The 16,283-nt window shown below is 31.7% G+C and overlaps 1 protein-coding gene across 1 annotated transcript; it reads right to left on the bottom strand.

The window, feature by feature from the left end:
* Window positions 1-315: 315 nt before the first annotated feature.
* LOC111696873 (arf-GAP with Rho-GAP domain, ANK repeat and PH domain-containing protein 1) lies at window positions 316-10,046 on the bottom strand. The gene is made up of 15 exons (XM_023466627.1): window positions 9,889-10,046; window positions 8,827-9,083; window positions 7,965-8,055; window positions 7,677-7,715; window positions 7,504-7,576; window positions 6,971-7,073; window positions 6,480-6,519; window positions 5,995-6,066; window positions 5,499-5,540; window positions 4,373-4,461; window positions 2,757-2,859; window positions 2,503-2,538; window positions 1,952-2,049; window positions 758-838; window positions 316-385 (listed from the first exon to the last, which is right to left on the bottom strand). The coding sequence occupies exons 1-15, from the start codon at window positions 9,895-9,897 to the stop codon at window positions 331-333; spliced, it is 1,188 nt and encodes a 395-aa protein (XP_023322395.1). The 5' UTR covers window positions 9,898-10,046; the 3' UTR covers window positions 316-330.
* Between the last annotated feature and the right edge of the window lie 6,237 nt (window positions 10,047-16,283).

The raw sequence follows: 16,283 nt of genomic DNA, 5'->3' as shown, positions 1-16,283 counted from the left end.
CTAGTAGTCTGAAAGTATAAGAGTTAGATAACAATGGTTTATCCAGTTGTCTAAATATATAGGAGTTGGTTAACAATGGTTTATCTAGTTGTCTAAATATAAAAGAGTTGGATAACAATGATTTATCCAGTTGTCTAAATATATAAGAGTTGGATAACAATGGTTTATCTAGTAGTCTAAACATATAAGAGTTGGTTAACAATAGTTTATCTAGTTGTCTAAATATTTAAGTGTTGGATAAAAATGGATTATCTAGTTGTCTGAATATATAAGAGTGGGTTAATAATTGTTTATCTAGTAGTTGAATATATTAGAGTTGGTTAACAATGGTTAATCTAGTTGTCTAAATATATAAGAGTGGGTTAACAATGGGTTATCTAGTTGTCTTAATATATAAGTGTTTGGATAAAAATGGTTTATCTAGTAGTCTGAATATATAAGAGTGGGTTAACAATGGTTTATCTAGTAGTCTGAATATATAAAAGTTGGATAACAATGGTCTATCTAGTTGTCTAAATATATAAGAGTTGGATAACAATGGTTTCTCTAGTAGTCTGAATATATAAGAGTTGGTTAACAATGGTTTATCTAGTAGTCTGAATATATTAGAGTTGGATAACAATGGTTTATCTAGTAGTCTGAATATATAAGAGTTGGGTAACAATGGTTTATCTCTTCAATAAAAGAATTATTGATAAAAAACATCTAAGACTTCAATTAATGTACAATTAACTTAAGTTTCACGTGCCCAGTTCACCTGACAAAACGTTTAAGAACATTTGCAACATCGTGCTCACTAAAGTTCTCTCTACTAATCTGGACAGCCCAAGCATTACTCCTGTGAAATAAACAATATGACGGGGGAAAGGCAGATGGTAAAAAGCAACAACTATTTCCCTTCCCTGCCACATTAAAACTTTTCTGTAACCAAATTTTCCAATCAAAGTTTCAAGCTAATAGGTCAGAGATTACTATACTTCATTATATATTTGGACAATAAGATAATTTTAACAATATGCTATTGTTCTGTAATATTAAATGCATGCAAGAGACAAAATTCTATCACTTTAATATAAAAATTGTGTATCCAATTCTATTTTTATTATTATTCCAATATTAGGAAGGTTGAACTCGGCCATTTTAGGTATAAAGTCATAACCAGAAAACTCTGGAATAGGAAGTCGACCTTTAGACTCCAGTTTTAACTTTTAATAGTCCTATGAACATGAGGCACAGCAGTTGTGCGGTTTAAACAGACCCATTTCACTTAATAAGTGCTTTAATAACTTACAAGTAAAGCTATTTGCTTTGAAACAACGTCAAATTTATTTCAGTAAGTCGGAAAAGTCGTCTTTCTATTTTAGTGTTTTCTGGTTATCACTTTATGAATAAATAAATATGCAAATATTTAACAATATCTTTATACTAGCTTGGGATCCCAGCGCTGCCCAGGTTACTAAAAGTTACTTCCGCCGCTTACCCGCACAATTTTACCGGAAAACTAAGTTTTCGCTTTTAAACTCGACTTACTCTCAAAACTAAGCTAAGAATATTACTGTGGGTCTACCGAGTTGAGGTTCATGAGTTACAATCGGACATTCAAACTTAAACAACTTTATATCTTCTATATATATGTAAAGTTGTAATCTCTGTTTGCCTGTTTGTCTATTTGTTTGCCCGATCATAACTCGCGAAGAAAAAAAAGCTACAGTGACTATGAGTAGCCTGAGTTCGAATTTAATGAATTTGAGTTGCGACTAAAATCCGCCAAAAACCGGTTACAATTGAGCACCGGCTTAAATCTTGAAACATTGAATATAATTCTAAGTGGAACCAATCATATTTGAGCCGCGTCTCAAATTTAAGCCGCGGCTCAAATTCTTTAAATTCGGCCTCTAGACAACCCCAGTTCCCAAGCTAGTATATAAATAATAAAAATAAGTATATATACCTGAATTGTGAAAGTAGTTTGTTTATTTTAGTGTTTACCCCTGCTAGTCTATATATACCCTCTGTCATCACACCATGGCTAAATACGAACTTAACACACTGAAAACCAAAACAAACATGAAGATAATAATACGGCAGACATTTCAGTGACCATTCTTTAAATGTATATCCGATATATTGGATCCCCGAAATATCTACTAAATTATACAAAAAAAAAAGAAATAACCCGGTAATTTTGCTTTTGTTAAAGAAAAATTGAGGATTATAACAATATTTATAATCTGGATCCGGATCATATTGTAGGAAAAATCCGGGGTCTGGATCCGGGTCTGCAGAAATGAAAGGAATCAAAAGCACTGTAAAAATAAATTACTGAGATAAAAGTTTTCTGGAAAAGACGCAACAACAAAAATTGGAAAAAACATATAAAAACAGATTTTGTCTGAAACGTTGACCAAAAATCTCCAATTTTATCCTCCAAAAGAGCCAGTTTTTTAGTAAATAAATCAAAAATTACAAAATATTTGCCCTTTAATTTAGTTTGTTTATTTCCTTGTCTACTATTACAGGAACATCTTCATGTGTCACCTTCAATTTAAGCAGTTAGAGAGACAATTTAAATTTCTTTGAAAATATGTACAAAATAGGATTTAGGTAAAAATAAAAGATATTTGAAAAAAAATACTAGAGCACATTTTTGCTTTTCCAATAATATATAGCTTCTTTTTTATTACATAAACTGTATGCGCAATATTTAAAGAAAAGGGGGGGGGGATAAAAAGTATTGACTTGAACTGAATAAATCCCTGTTGGTCTGCAAGTATATTATTGTTGGTAAATGCAATATCTTCTATATGAGATCTCCAAACTTCTACTTCATCCACTACACCCAGTAGAATATATAAAGATCTAGAAAATAAAACAAAATGTCAAACTTATTAAAAAAATATTATTTTTTTTTTGTATAAACACTGGCTGAAGGGCTCGGCGTTGCCGTGGAATCAAAAAAAATTTGAAAAATAGAGTTAAAAAATTGAGAAAAAATTCGATTTTTGAAAAATACACATTTTAGAATTTTTTAGCCTATGTTACCCCAAGGGTACCCATGGGTTCCCTTAAAAAAATTCAGTTTATTCGGTACATCCATTTGGCCGGCTATAGGGAACATATATTCGAATGTCTTTTTTTATTATATAGAAATATAATGCATAGTGCATACAAAGAACAAATACAGGGTTACCCACAAAGGATGAGACTGCTTGAAGCTTGATTTTTGGTTTCTCATCCTTTGTGGGTAACCCTGTCGTTTCAATCAAAGACTCGTTTAAAATAGATTTCAAACACAAAATTATCATCACAGAAAACTTCGCCAACGATCGAAAACAGTCATTCTTAATTCAGTTTTAAAATCATAAGTAGGTCCATACTGTTTATTCTACAAAAAGATAAAGAAATACCTTTGTAGTTTAAACGTTATAATTATTTAATATTTTGTTCTTGATCACTAAAATGTGCACGAGCAGTAGAGAGACGGATATTGTTTGTTTACATTTTACTGGTGAGGTAATGGGATAACCTTAGAACCAGTTTTATTGTAAACACACCGATATCTAGTAAACAATGATTGCGCTAGGGTAAAATATGAACATTCTATTTCCCTTTCTCAGAGTTCTACTCTCATTTTATATTTCCGTAGTGCCAACCATAATTGATTCTATTTTAACAACAGAGTATAGGAAAAATTAATTAGGGCTGGGCAAAATTCCGTTAAGTTAAAGAAACGGAGGTTTTCGAAAAATAACAAAAGAGTCCGTTAACGAACGGCAAAAACCGTTAATTTTTAAATCGTTAACGAAACAGATAAAAAAATAACAGTTGAAAACGAAACGGATTTTTTTTAAATGGTGAATTTTATTTTTTTGCTTAAAATTGCATTGAACTTTTTAATGTCGTCTTCTGTGTTCACAACCGTTAACAATTTCATAAACCGTTTACGATTTTTTTTGTCGGTGCGATTCTATAAAGGTTTTAATGGTCTATGAGACCATTAAAACCCTTCATTCTGTAATAATCGTCGATAAAAATTTTCCGTTAACGCCATTAACAAAATTAATTGAGATCGTTAACTGACGGTAACTGAAATACCGTTAACGAAACGAAGTTTCGTTTTTACCCTCTAAAAATAACGGCTACCTGAGATTTTAACAACCGTTAAGAAAACGGCTTGAAAAAGTTTGAACGTGCCTATAGCCTTATAATTAGTACGCTATAGCGCACTAGCACACATTCCAATGTCACGGCTGTTAAAGAGATATAAAGGGTTCCGTTGTGAACTGGGGATGATTCTCTATATATATGGAAGGTTACTTGATATTACGATTACATCTATTTAAAAACTAAACTAGTTAACGATGTTGTTCACCTATCGTTGAAATCACAAACAAGAACTGGCTGATTGGTAAACCCCAGGGGCAGGCACAGGTTCTTACTGTCCTTCCGCACAAACACGTCCTAGACAATACTTTCATTAAATATTATCACTGATATCATTAAAAGCGGTGTTCACCTACAGGGCTACCCACAAAGAATGATACTTTAACGACGACCTGGAACTTACTAGAAAAAACAACTGCAATTGTTATTATTATTATTATTATGATATGGTTTGACAAATGAAGAAACAATTGTTAAAACTAACAGAGAACCATGACTGTAAGAAAAAAGCTGCAATTAACTTCCATCTTTACGTCCTTTGTGAGTAACTCAATAAATAATTCTAAATTAAGTAAATACTGGATTATTTAATTGCTATGTTGCTATGGTTCTCTATTTTAAAAACGGTGCCATGACAAACTCCTGAAAGACAAACTCCTGACGAGACAAACTCCTGACGAGACAAACTCCTGAAAGACAAACTCCTGAAATTATAAAATTTTTCTCTGAATGAAATTTGATAAAATTCATAAACTTTAGAAGAAAAATCCGCAAATATTCTAGAAAAAATTCTCAATCTTTAGTAATTTGAATATGCTTCTAGCAGCAAAGTATTACAATGATCAGAATAACCAGCAAATTTATTATTATTTATTTTTTATTATTTAGGGTTAGGTTAGGTTGAGACACTTTCTGGGCCGAGCGCTGCGGCTAGGACAGGCTAGAGGGCCGAGCGCTGCGGCCATGGGTTAGGTTAAGTGTTGACACTTTCTGGGCCGAGCGCTGCGGCTAGATTAAATATAAATTGTGAAACATTTTTTAAAATTTGATATTATGGAGTTTGTATTACAGAATTTTTTATTTTCAGGAGTTTGTCTCGTCAGAAGTTTGTCTCGTCAGGAGTTTGTCTCGTCAGGAGTTTGTCTTTCAGGAGTTTGTCTTTTCAGGAGTTTGTCTTTCCGGAGTTTGTCTTTCAGGAGTTTGTCTTTCAGGAGTTTGTCACGGCGCCTTTAAAAACAAAGACAATTACTCATTGTTACGTTATTGTATTACTGCATTTTAGCTCATAATAGTAATAATTATGAAAAGTGTGAAAATGGCATTGAGATATGTACCTTCGTTTTCTTGAGATCGATCTTTTCAAACTCTATGCTATCCTGAAATAAAACAAATCAAATCAAACTAAATTAAATCAAATTAAATTAAATCAAACATGAAGTAAAGTAATGAAAGGTTTATGAAAGCAAACTTTTGTGTTTTTCTTTCAGAGGTACAACTGAAAGAGGGCCATTATTTTCAAAAGAAAAGTGCGCCCCCCCCCAAAAAAAAAAATGGAAAATGGAAATTTTCTATTAAAATACTTGGGGAAATGACTTAGTCTAAATTTCAAAGTTCTAGGATTTAATCATTTTTAAAAGAAGTGCGTGTGCGCCCCCTCCCCCCCCAACCATCTCCTAAAGCATGGAAAAGGGAAAATTTTCTGTTAAAAAACTGAAATGATTTAGTTTAAATTTCAAAGTTGCGACTATAATTTATCTGCGAATATCTGCGAATATCTACAAATATCTACGAATATCTATGAATATCTGTGCGAAAATCTGCAAAAATGACCTGAGTAGCGTACACTATATATCTATCAGCAAGATAGAGCCAGGCCAAACTCCATTCTGCTGCAAACCCAGCCTTAAACAAGTCTAGTTTTTATCTAGCTAATTATTAATACTATTATTAAATATATTTATCAAATATCAACTATCAACCATACTAATATCCATAAAGCTTCATTGCCAATTCAAATCTTATTAAATTAGACTGTAAGCTGGATGTCCCAATATATACCCCCCCCCCTGAGATATACTTATTTTACTATCTGAAAACTTATAATCTTTAATGGTGGGTTCTCTGTAAATGTGACGGACTTCTGCAGCAGAGCTAGAAATAATGAACATTTTTTAGATAGAAAAACGACGATATCATTCTCACTGTTGCTCAGTTGAAGATTTAGAAGATATCGTTTTAAATGGGGCCTTAAGATCTGAAAATAGGGGGGGGGGCACCTAAAGATCTGAAAATGGGGGGGGAGGGGCATTTTTTACCTTTAAGTAAGCCCAGCCAATACGCTTGCATCCCACCATACTAAAGAATTAAAAATTCAAACAAACTTTCGAAAATATAAAATGTGCTTTTAATTAATATTTGTTTGTACTAGGACTAGGTGTACTCCAAATTTTAATTATGTACTATGTAACCCAAAGTTCAAGTTTGTATATGTACTCAAAGTTCCAGTTTGAGTCGTGTTGTCCAAAGTTCAAGTGTGTGTGTACTGTTTTTAGTCCAAAGTTCGAGTTCCTCTTTGAGTCATGTACTTCAAAGTTCAAATGTGTGTACTGTATACTTCAAAGTTCAAATGTGTGTACTGTGTACTCCAAAGTTCAAGTGTGTACTGTGTAATCCAAAGTTCAAGTGTGTACTGTGTACTCCAAAGTTCAAGTGTGTACTGTGTACTCCAAAGTTCAAGTGTGTACTGTGTACTCCAAAGTTTAAGTTTGTACTGTCTAAAGGTTAACTTTGTACTGATTGAACTTTCCTAAAAGTTGATAATCTTGAACCAAGACTTTGAACTATTTTCTCCATCCATACTTCGCGTTCCAGGTTACTTTCCAGTCCCAGCATATATACACAGAACTTACCTAAACGAAATTAACGGTAAAAATAAAATTTTATATCTTTTCACAAATCTATAAAACTGTTCTGGGTATTTAGATAAAAATCTTCTAACAATTTACATTGGTCAGTAGATGGTAGACATATTTTTAAGTGTACTTTTTACATCTAAATATATACTTTGCTTGTCTGGGTGTCTGTTTGTTTGTATCCAATATACGTCAAATCGGTTGAACTGATCGTGCACAAATTTTGTGTGGGGCCTCGACCCCAGGGAAGATTTATGAATGCAAGAATTACTAAAGATTGTCTACACAAATTTTTGATTTTCATAAAATTTGGAAAATCCACGAAAATGATAAAATCCGCGAAAAAATTTATTTTTGTTTTATCGAAGAGAAAGTGCTGAAAGATTGATTGAGCAACTAATAAAGTTGAAATAGAAGATAGGAGTACCTTTAGAATTAACTACTGCAATATCAAAGCAGTACAATTCTTGTTGAGATGTTCCAATATGTTTCTCAGTTCTCTACAGTAAAAAAAAACTTGAAAATTTAAGTTTAAGAGAACAAATAATTAAACAATTTCTAAAATGTTAAATTTCAAATAAAATTTTCATGTTTTTATTCCTTGGTAAGAGAAAATATGTTGCTTAGCATAATTGTTTCCTAAAATGTTTATTTAGTTTAAGTTTTTTTTTAAGTCGTTACAATTATATCAATTCTACTTTACAGGAAAGTTAGTGATTTTTACTTTACAACAAAATATCTGCAGTTTTTGAATTATGTTTTTTTTACTTTTTTGATCATGGTACGACAAAAAGTATAGGCATATTTTAAACTTTTGTGATCAACGTGTATAAAAACATATATTTATAATATATAAGCAGCTGGCTTATAATTAAACTAATATGATTCCTTAGGTCTGGCAAGAGAGGTGTCTTCATTAAACCATTTTAGTAATCCTTCCCCTAGTACACACCACTTACAATAGAACTGCTTCTTCCTCCTATACAAAAGAAAATATTATATTCACTCTAAAGTTACCAATTAGGGTTCAACTTCTTAAATGAATAGTGTACATTGTAAGATCTACAGGGTGTCCCAATAAACATGGGAATTCAGTGACGAATTCGATATCGTCTTTTTAAATAATTCTTTGATTTAGTTTAGTGATACCTAATGAGAAAGCTGTAATCTGTAAGAGTTTCGTCTGCAATGTTCACATTTTGTTTGTTTATGTTTTAACTGCATACAAATGTACTTAGTAAAACAAGAATATTGCAGTATACAAACAGAGTAAACTTGTCAGTCTTCACTGTTCACCTTGCGGAGACATTATAGATTTACAGTCTTTTACCCTTTTCATAAAATAAACTCAAGCAGACATAATAATATTATGGCTTTTGAAATTAGGTATTACAATGCTAATTCATAACAAAGACGATATCCAATTCGTCACTGAATTCCCATATTTTTTGAGACACCCTGTATCAATCGATTACTTGAAATTAACTCAATATGGTTCCTATCGAGGTAATTTTAAATAACCCTCCTTTATAGAGTTTAGATTCACAACAGTACACTTTAAACCTTTATCTTTAACAACAATCAATCAATTGAAATTTTCATGTTTTAAAAGAAAATATTTCCGACAATATCCATCCTTACTGTTTCTTGCATGAATCTGTAATTTAAGATTTAAAATTAATTTGGAATACAACATCAAATAAACATTGAATAATTTTTATAAAAAATGAAAAAATGTATTTTGACCAACCTGGATAATACAAAGATGGCTCCTGAATTGTTTTTAGATTTATTCTCTTGAAGAAACATTGATGTCCTTCTTGTTGTTGTAAAATCACTCATTGTGTCAGAATTATCGTCGTCATCGGAATCGTTCGGAGTACCCTGAGGGTTCAGGGTTGGAGCGTAGGATCCCGGGGGAGTGGATCTGGGCCCTGGGTTGACCGGCTTCAGCTGATCAGACATTCGTCTCTTGATATTGTCCGCTAACTCAGGTAGTTTACCCAACTGTGGTACAAACAAAACTCAAACAATTAAATATTTTTCTGAGACTGTTATTTGAGATCCTTTGTTTGTTAGAGGATCAGGACTAACACTTGGGAAGAGTTAAATGTCTCATATTTCCAATGTATGAAGGTGAAAGATAAAACTTTTTTAAATTGCTTTAACAACCCAAGGTAGAATATTTGCAATCTTATTTAGCATTTCTCTACCCTGTATATCATAATTCAATAGTAGGTTGAAAACTTAAAACACATTAAACTAACATTTTGCTTCTAAAATAAATTTTTATTTTAGATTGACCAAATGACTAATTTGGGAAGTTTTGATTAAACTGGAGTTAACCTACAATATAATTGACGGAGACTTGTGTATGTAAAAATGCTGACTTCGGATGGTTTAAAATATTTGCAACTTTTATTGGTCGAATCCTTGGACGTTAACCAATGGGAGGCGAGAGAATAAAGAAACTGAGGTCGGTAATTTCCTTAATCTGGAATGCTTGATCTCAATATCCAATGTGGGAACATTTAAATGACCACAGCGCGCGGGATATCAAATATGCACCAAATGAATAATTCCGGTTCAAATTTGAATCACCGATTAAAATCCTTCCTTAAACTTTAACTTTGAGAATCAGTGGCTCAAATTTGAACCGGCAGTAGTTAGTTCAACGAAGTAGCACAAATAAATTAATTTCTGTCCCAGTTTTGATTAAATATCAAGCAATTCGATAACAACTAAAATTCTTCGCTCATTAAAGTTTGTCAGAATATCGGACCAATAGGAGAAAAGAGTTGTGTTTATATTCCTTGTTCATACTGGCAACAGAAAAAGCTCGGACAGAAGGAACTTTTTTTAGTTTCTTCCCTTCATTGTTTCCAGGGGCAAGAGGTACAGGGTCAACCAGGTCCTGTAAATCAAAATCAAAATCAAAATCAAAATCAAGTTCATCAACATCAAGATCAACATAAATATTACCTTTACCATCACCATTTTCATCAACATAAATGTTAACTTTAAAATATACTTCAACGTCAACTTTGTCAACTTGGTCAACTTTGTCAACTCATAAAATTCATCAACATTATCAACATTATCAACATTATCAACATTATCAACATTATCAACATCATTAACATCAACAATTCAACAATTCAACAATTCAACAATTCAACAATTCAACAATTCAACAATTCAACAATTCAACAATTCAACAATTCAACAATTCAACAATTCGCAAAAAGTTGCATTTTAAGGTCCAATGGAAAAGCATTAGATTAAATACGAAATTGCTCTATCTGTTTAATCTGTGGATTCCTAAGTATTGCTCTATCTGTTTAATCTGTGGATTCCAAAGTATTGCTCTATCTGTTTAATCTGGGGATTCCAAAGTATTCTCTATCTGTTTAATCTGGGGATTCCAAAGTATTCTCTATCTGTTTAATCTGTGGATTCCAAAGTAATGCTCTATCTGTTTAATCTGTGGATTCCAAAGTATTTCTCTATCTGTTTAATCTGTGGATTCCAAAGTATTGCTCTATCTGTTTAATCTGTGATTTCCAAAGTATTGCTCTATCTGTTTAATCTGTGGATTCCAAGGTGTTTAGCAAGAAATGAAAAGCTATCGTTGTAGTTAGAGGCCTATAGGCATTTCATTGAGCTCACTGTGATAATCCATTCAGAACTAGTTTTAGAGCCTAGTTACCCTCGAGGAGTAATATTTAAACCCGATATGCATTGGTTGTTGTTGCCACCCAGTTACCCTTAGGGACTAATAGTTCAAACCCGGTATATATAGTTTATAATCGCCGCCTAGTTACCGTCCAAGAGGAGAAGATAAAACTTTACATACATAGTTTATTAATGTCGCCAAGTTACGGCCTTAAAAAGGAATAGTTTAAAGCAGATATACATATTTTATTATTGCAGCCTCCTTTCTCTCAAAGAGGAGAAGATAATACCCGATATACATAGGTTATTATTGCCGCCTAGTTACCCTCGAAAAGGCATAGTTCAAACTTGATTTACATACATAGTTTAGTCCAAAAGGAGAAAATAATATCCGATATACATAGGTTTTTATTGCCGCCCAGTTAAAATATGGTGGGATAGTTACAACCCTCCAGGAATCAGTGTGTTACACAAATTGGTGATTGTCAAGTTAGCAACAATGAGTTATAATATGAATGTTTGTCAATTGAGCAGTGGTCGAGTAGCAATTTTAGGTTTAAATGAGGGTATCCAATACATCTAGAAATTTTTCCAGTAAACCACAGCAAGTTGTTGAAAAAAAAGTCAATTGTCGAATTGGTAATTTCGAGTATGAATTATTTTGATAGAAAAATTGGACAGTTGTTGGGTTAGCAATATCGAGTTTGAATGAGGGTGTTGGACAAAAGGATGATCCGTGCTACGGGTGGTATCCAAGGTCGGTATTCTCAACACATTTGTAAATCATTAGGAATTTAGCTGTANCAACATTAATCATTATTATTACATCCTCATAACATCCATCAAATAGAACCAAAAACAAATGCCGAACCAAATCGTGTTTAATCGACTTTGCATATTTGTAAACAAAATTTAGAAGGTTTTTAGACATAAGAATACTTTTCCCTCTATAAAGCAATTATGAAAATGAAGAAAAAAATTTAAATTTCTTAACCAGTTTTTAAACGATAATTTTATCAAATATTTGAAATTAAGTGTACGCAATAAACCTGGAGGTAAGATTATAGTATATAAAAGGTCTGATTGTTAATTATCAGGAACTGGATAAGAAATGAAAAGATAACATCTACTAATATAGATACAGAAAGCTTTTCGTGGTAATTTACATCGTCTATCTTATTCTAGACTTTACAGAATTGGGAAGATGGGAAGGTTGGGAAGGATGGGAAGGATGGGAATGGTGGAAAGGATGGGAAGGATGGGAGGATGGAAAGGATGGGAAGGATAGGAAGGATAAGAAGGATGGGAAGGATGGAAAGGATGGCGAAGGATGGGAAGGATGGGAAGAATTAAAAGGATTTAAAGGATTAAAAGGATTGAAAGGATGGCAAGGATGGGAAGGAGGAAAAGATGGTAAGAATGGGAAGGATGGTATAGAATGGAAAGGATGGGAAGAAAGGGAAGTATGGGAAGAATAGTAAGGACTATGTATATATGAGTATGGATGGATGGGAAATATGGAAAGGGGGTGGTATTAAGTATGTAGGAATATAATGTATGGAAGTACAGGATATATGAAAGGATGTAAATGAATATTTCTAGATTTATTATAAATTGTATCCTGTAACGTGTATTACTTTTGAAAACCAACAAAAAGCAATATCGTGTTCCAGTAAGATACCTGAGATAGATAGATAGAAAGGTTGATACGATCATTTTTAGAAAATCAAGGCGTGGTTATAATTGTAGTAAAATACTTGATATAATATTGGAATTTGTAAGATCAAAAGTCAAACAAACCTTTCTAAGCCATGAGAAGAAATGCGCAACTTTACTCACCAATAAATACGCCAAACAGTCTTCAGCGTATCTCCTCCCCAGCAAGACTAGCAGCACAGACAGTATCTAGACAACTAAACAGTGCCTAAGAAAAATTTTGATTTTGATAAAAGTAATTTTGAAATTCACGATTTCAAAATAAAAAATGTTGAGTAGAAATTTTTGCTGAGGATCTTAAAATTTGAATCAGAAAATGTTATATTTACAAACTACAATATTCTCAAGTTTTCTAATCTAAAGAAGGGATATGCCAAATTCACAGCGGTACCCTTCAAGCCTTTATGTGAACAATAATGTGGAAGAAAGTGTCGTTTTTCTAGCTCAAAAAGTGTTTAATTCTAACGATTTCCTCCAATGTTTTTAAAGGAGCAATTCGAAAATTACTAAGTTTAGAATCCACAATTAAATATGATTTTTCATACCGAAAATTATGGATAATGGATATCTCTATATATGCCTTCTTAATCCAACTAATCTTGTACGGGTACTGATGTTGTTAATCGGATATAACAAACTATATATAGAGAGCCACTTAAAATATCGTCAGCACTCCCTTCGAAGATTGAACGAAGACGCCGAATTATGTTATATTGTTATAAATGTTATAATTTAAAGCTTTTGTATCGAGGTTGCGTGAATATTTTGTTTGTATTTCAAGTAACGGTAAAAATAACAATTTGAATTACACTCTACATTTAACACTTTCCATCACAATGTTTATAGAAATATTTTTTTTGGCAAATAGGGATTTATTTACTTTTCATATTTTTATAGATAACAATATTAAGGGACTTACTTATATTAATTGATGCATGTTTTTATTGCTGATAATTATTTTTTTCAATAATCTTCTGTTTGTTTGCCCTTTTTCACTTTCTTTAACTATGATGTGATATCCATGCATAGCCCCCCCCCCCCACCTGGAAGGCATGATGTTCTGACCAAAGCTGATAAATAAATTTTTATTTCTCATTCAAGAGATCCCCGGGCCTAAACTGTATTTTTGAATACAGGGTGTCCCAAAAAAAATGGGAATTCAGTGACGAATTCGATATCGTCTTTGTTATGAAATAGCATTGTAATACCTAATTTCAAAAGCCATAATATAATTATGTCTGCTAGAGTTTATTTTATGAAAACGGTAAATGGCTTTTAAAGATGTGTCTATAATGTCCCCGCAATATTGTAATTTTCTCGTTTTACAAAGTACAACCGAATGCAGTCAAAACATAAATAAATAAATTGTAAACATAGCAGACAAAAATCTCACGAATTACTGCAGCTTTCGCAGTAGGTATCACTATACTAAATCAAAGAATTATTTGAAAAGACGATATCGAATTCGTCACTGAATTCCCATGTTTATTGGAACACCCTGTAGATAAGTTAGTTAATTGTTTCCTTATAAATCCAAATGTCGATTTAGGGAGAGTCGTCGTCGTATATATCAATACAATGAAGACGTTTATTTATTTCAATTTTGATTTCTGCCAATCAAGTAAAAACATGAAAACAAATAGAAGTTGTCAATTAACAGCTTCTCTATGTTTTCTTGAAAATTTGTATTTGAAAAATGCTTCTAAGGGATCAAAGCATCAATAATAAAAGTCGTCTTTATTGTATAGCTGGAATCGCTGACTACTGTATCTAACCCAGGTTTTTCTAAATTCTTAATAACACCTTTTCCGAATCACCGATGTAAAAAAAACATTGTAACCAATTCTTGTGTATTCTTGTAAACTGCAAGAAAACAAGAACTATGTTAAGAAATGTGAATAAGAACTTTTGAAAAAGTCTAATCATTGAATTTAATTGATGTAAAGGTTTTAACGGAACAAGAGTTTGTTCCTGGGGGGGGGGGGGTGATTAAGAATATTTTGCGTAAATTTGTTTTATCCAATTCTTTTTAATAGAGTAAAATATCAATAAAATGTTGGTCATACATAAAAAATGTCACCAATGGTCACCAATGAAAAATGTCACCAATGAAAAATGTCACCAATGAAAAATGTCACCAATGAAAAATGTTACCCATGAAAAATTATATCAATAAAAAATGATAGCAATGAAAAATGTTACCAATTAAAAATTTCACCAATGAAAAATATCACCAATAAAAAATGTCAGCAATGAAAAATGTTACCCATGAAAAATTATATCAATAAAAAATGATAGCAATGAAAAATGTTAACAATTAAAAATGTCACCAATGAAAAATGTCACCAATGAAAAATGTCACCGATGAAAAATGTCACCAATGAAAAATGTCACCAATAAAAATGTCACCAATGAAAATGTCACCAATGAAAAGTATTACCCATGAAAAATTATATCAATAAAAAATGATAGCAATGAAAAATATTAACAATTAAAAATTTAAGCGATGAAAAATGATATTAAATTAAAAATTTTACTAATGAAAATAGTCACCAAGGCAATATGTTACCGAGGCAAACTATGTAATGTTGAACAAAATCTTGCTATACATATTTAAACAATAAAAACGATGACTTTAAACAACTTTTAAATTTTCAAAGATTTCTTGTAATTTCTAATTTCTTGTCAGGTTTTCAAGTTTGAATTTGTTTGATCTTTTGCAGAATAAAACTTAAACTTTTGAAAGTTTGCACTAAAAGTCAGATTTCGCATAAATGACATCATTTTAGAATTTATATTGCAAAATTTAGGAACTCGCAAAACTATGCACGGAACACTCAGCAAAATGTTTTAAGGATTATTTTTTCTTAAATTAAATTTCTACCACCTTCTTTTTTGTTATAATGTCTGACTTATCATAGCAAACCATGTAAATCTAAGCTTGGGGTGAAACTAGACACTAGACAGGCTTGGATTGAAAATTAAATTCTTAAAGTTTATACCAGTTTATACCAGTTTATACCAGTTTATACCAGTTTATACCAGTTTATACCAGTTTATACCAGTTTATACCAGTTTAAACCAGTTTATACCAGTTAAAACCAGTTTAGGACCATGTTGTCATACAATTCAATTTTCAAAATAACAATTTATAGTTCCACAATTGATATATAAATTAAACGAAGGCAATTCCGAAGAAAACAACTTGATTTAAAATCTTTTTAATAAATCTGTTGTCGTTGACAGGGTTAAAGTTGAAAAAAATCTAAATGGATACTTATTAAGATAAAAATCAAACAAAGAACAAAGAAAATATTTGTCAAGAATTTTTGTTGTAATTTGTTCGTCCAATGTATGGTAGTTGAACTGAGAATGTAGTATTGTGGAGAAATAGTTTAGGATTCATTTGAGACATAAAAAACGTTTTAATGGTGTATAATTACTAAGGTTGAGCGCAAAGTAGACTTTCAAAATCATTCATTTAGGTGGGTATGTTTTGAGAATCAATTTTTTTTTGAGAAACGACATTGAAAATGTAACTCAAATTCTACAGTAGGCTAATTAGATGTTAAGGAACATGTTGAGAAAATAAAATTTAACTCGTATTTTGATGAAAAAGAAATAGTTGATTTTAACATTGATGTATTGAGAAGTTTCTATTGAGAAATATGTTTCTAAACAAATGGATGATTTTGAATGTCGACATGGCGCTCAAACTCAGGAATTATACATCATTAAATCCTTTTTTTTTATCTCGAATGAATACTAAAAAATTTGTCCACAACACTACATTCTCAGTTTAACAACCATGCATTG

This window comes from Eurytemora carolleeae, unplaced genomic scaffold (genome assembly GCF_000591075.1).
Source record: "Eurytemora carolleeae unplaced genomic scaffold, Eaff_2.0 scaffold249, whole genome shotgun sequence".
In the NCBI taxonomy this organism is placed as follows: Eukaryota; Metazoa; Arthropoda; class Copepoda; order Calanoida; family Temoridae; genus Eurytemora; species Eurytemora carolleeae.
Note: the sequence above shows the minus strand (reverse complement) of the source record. Positions and strands in the feature narration are given on the sequence as shown.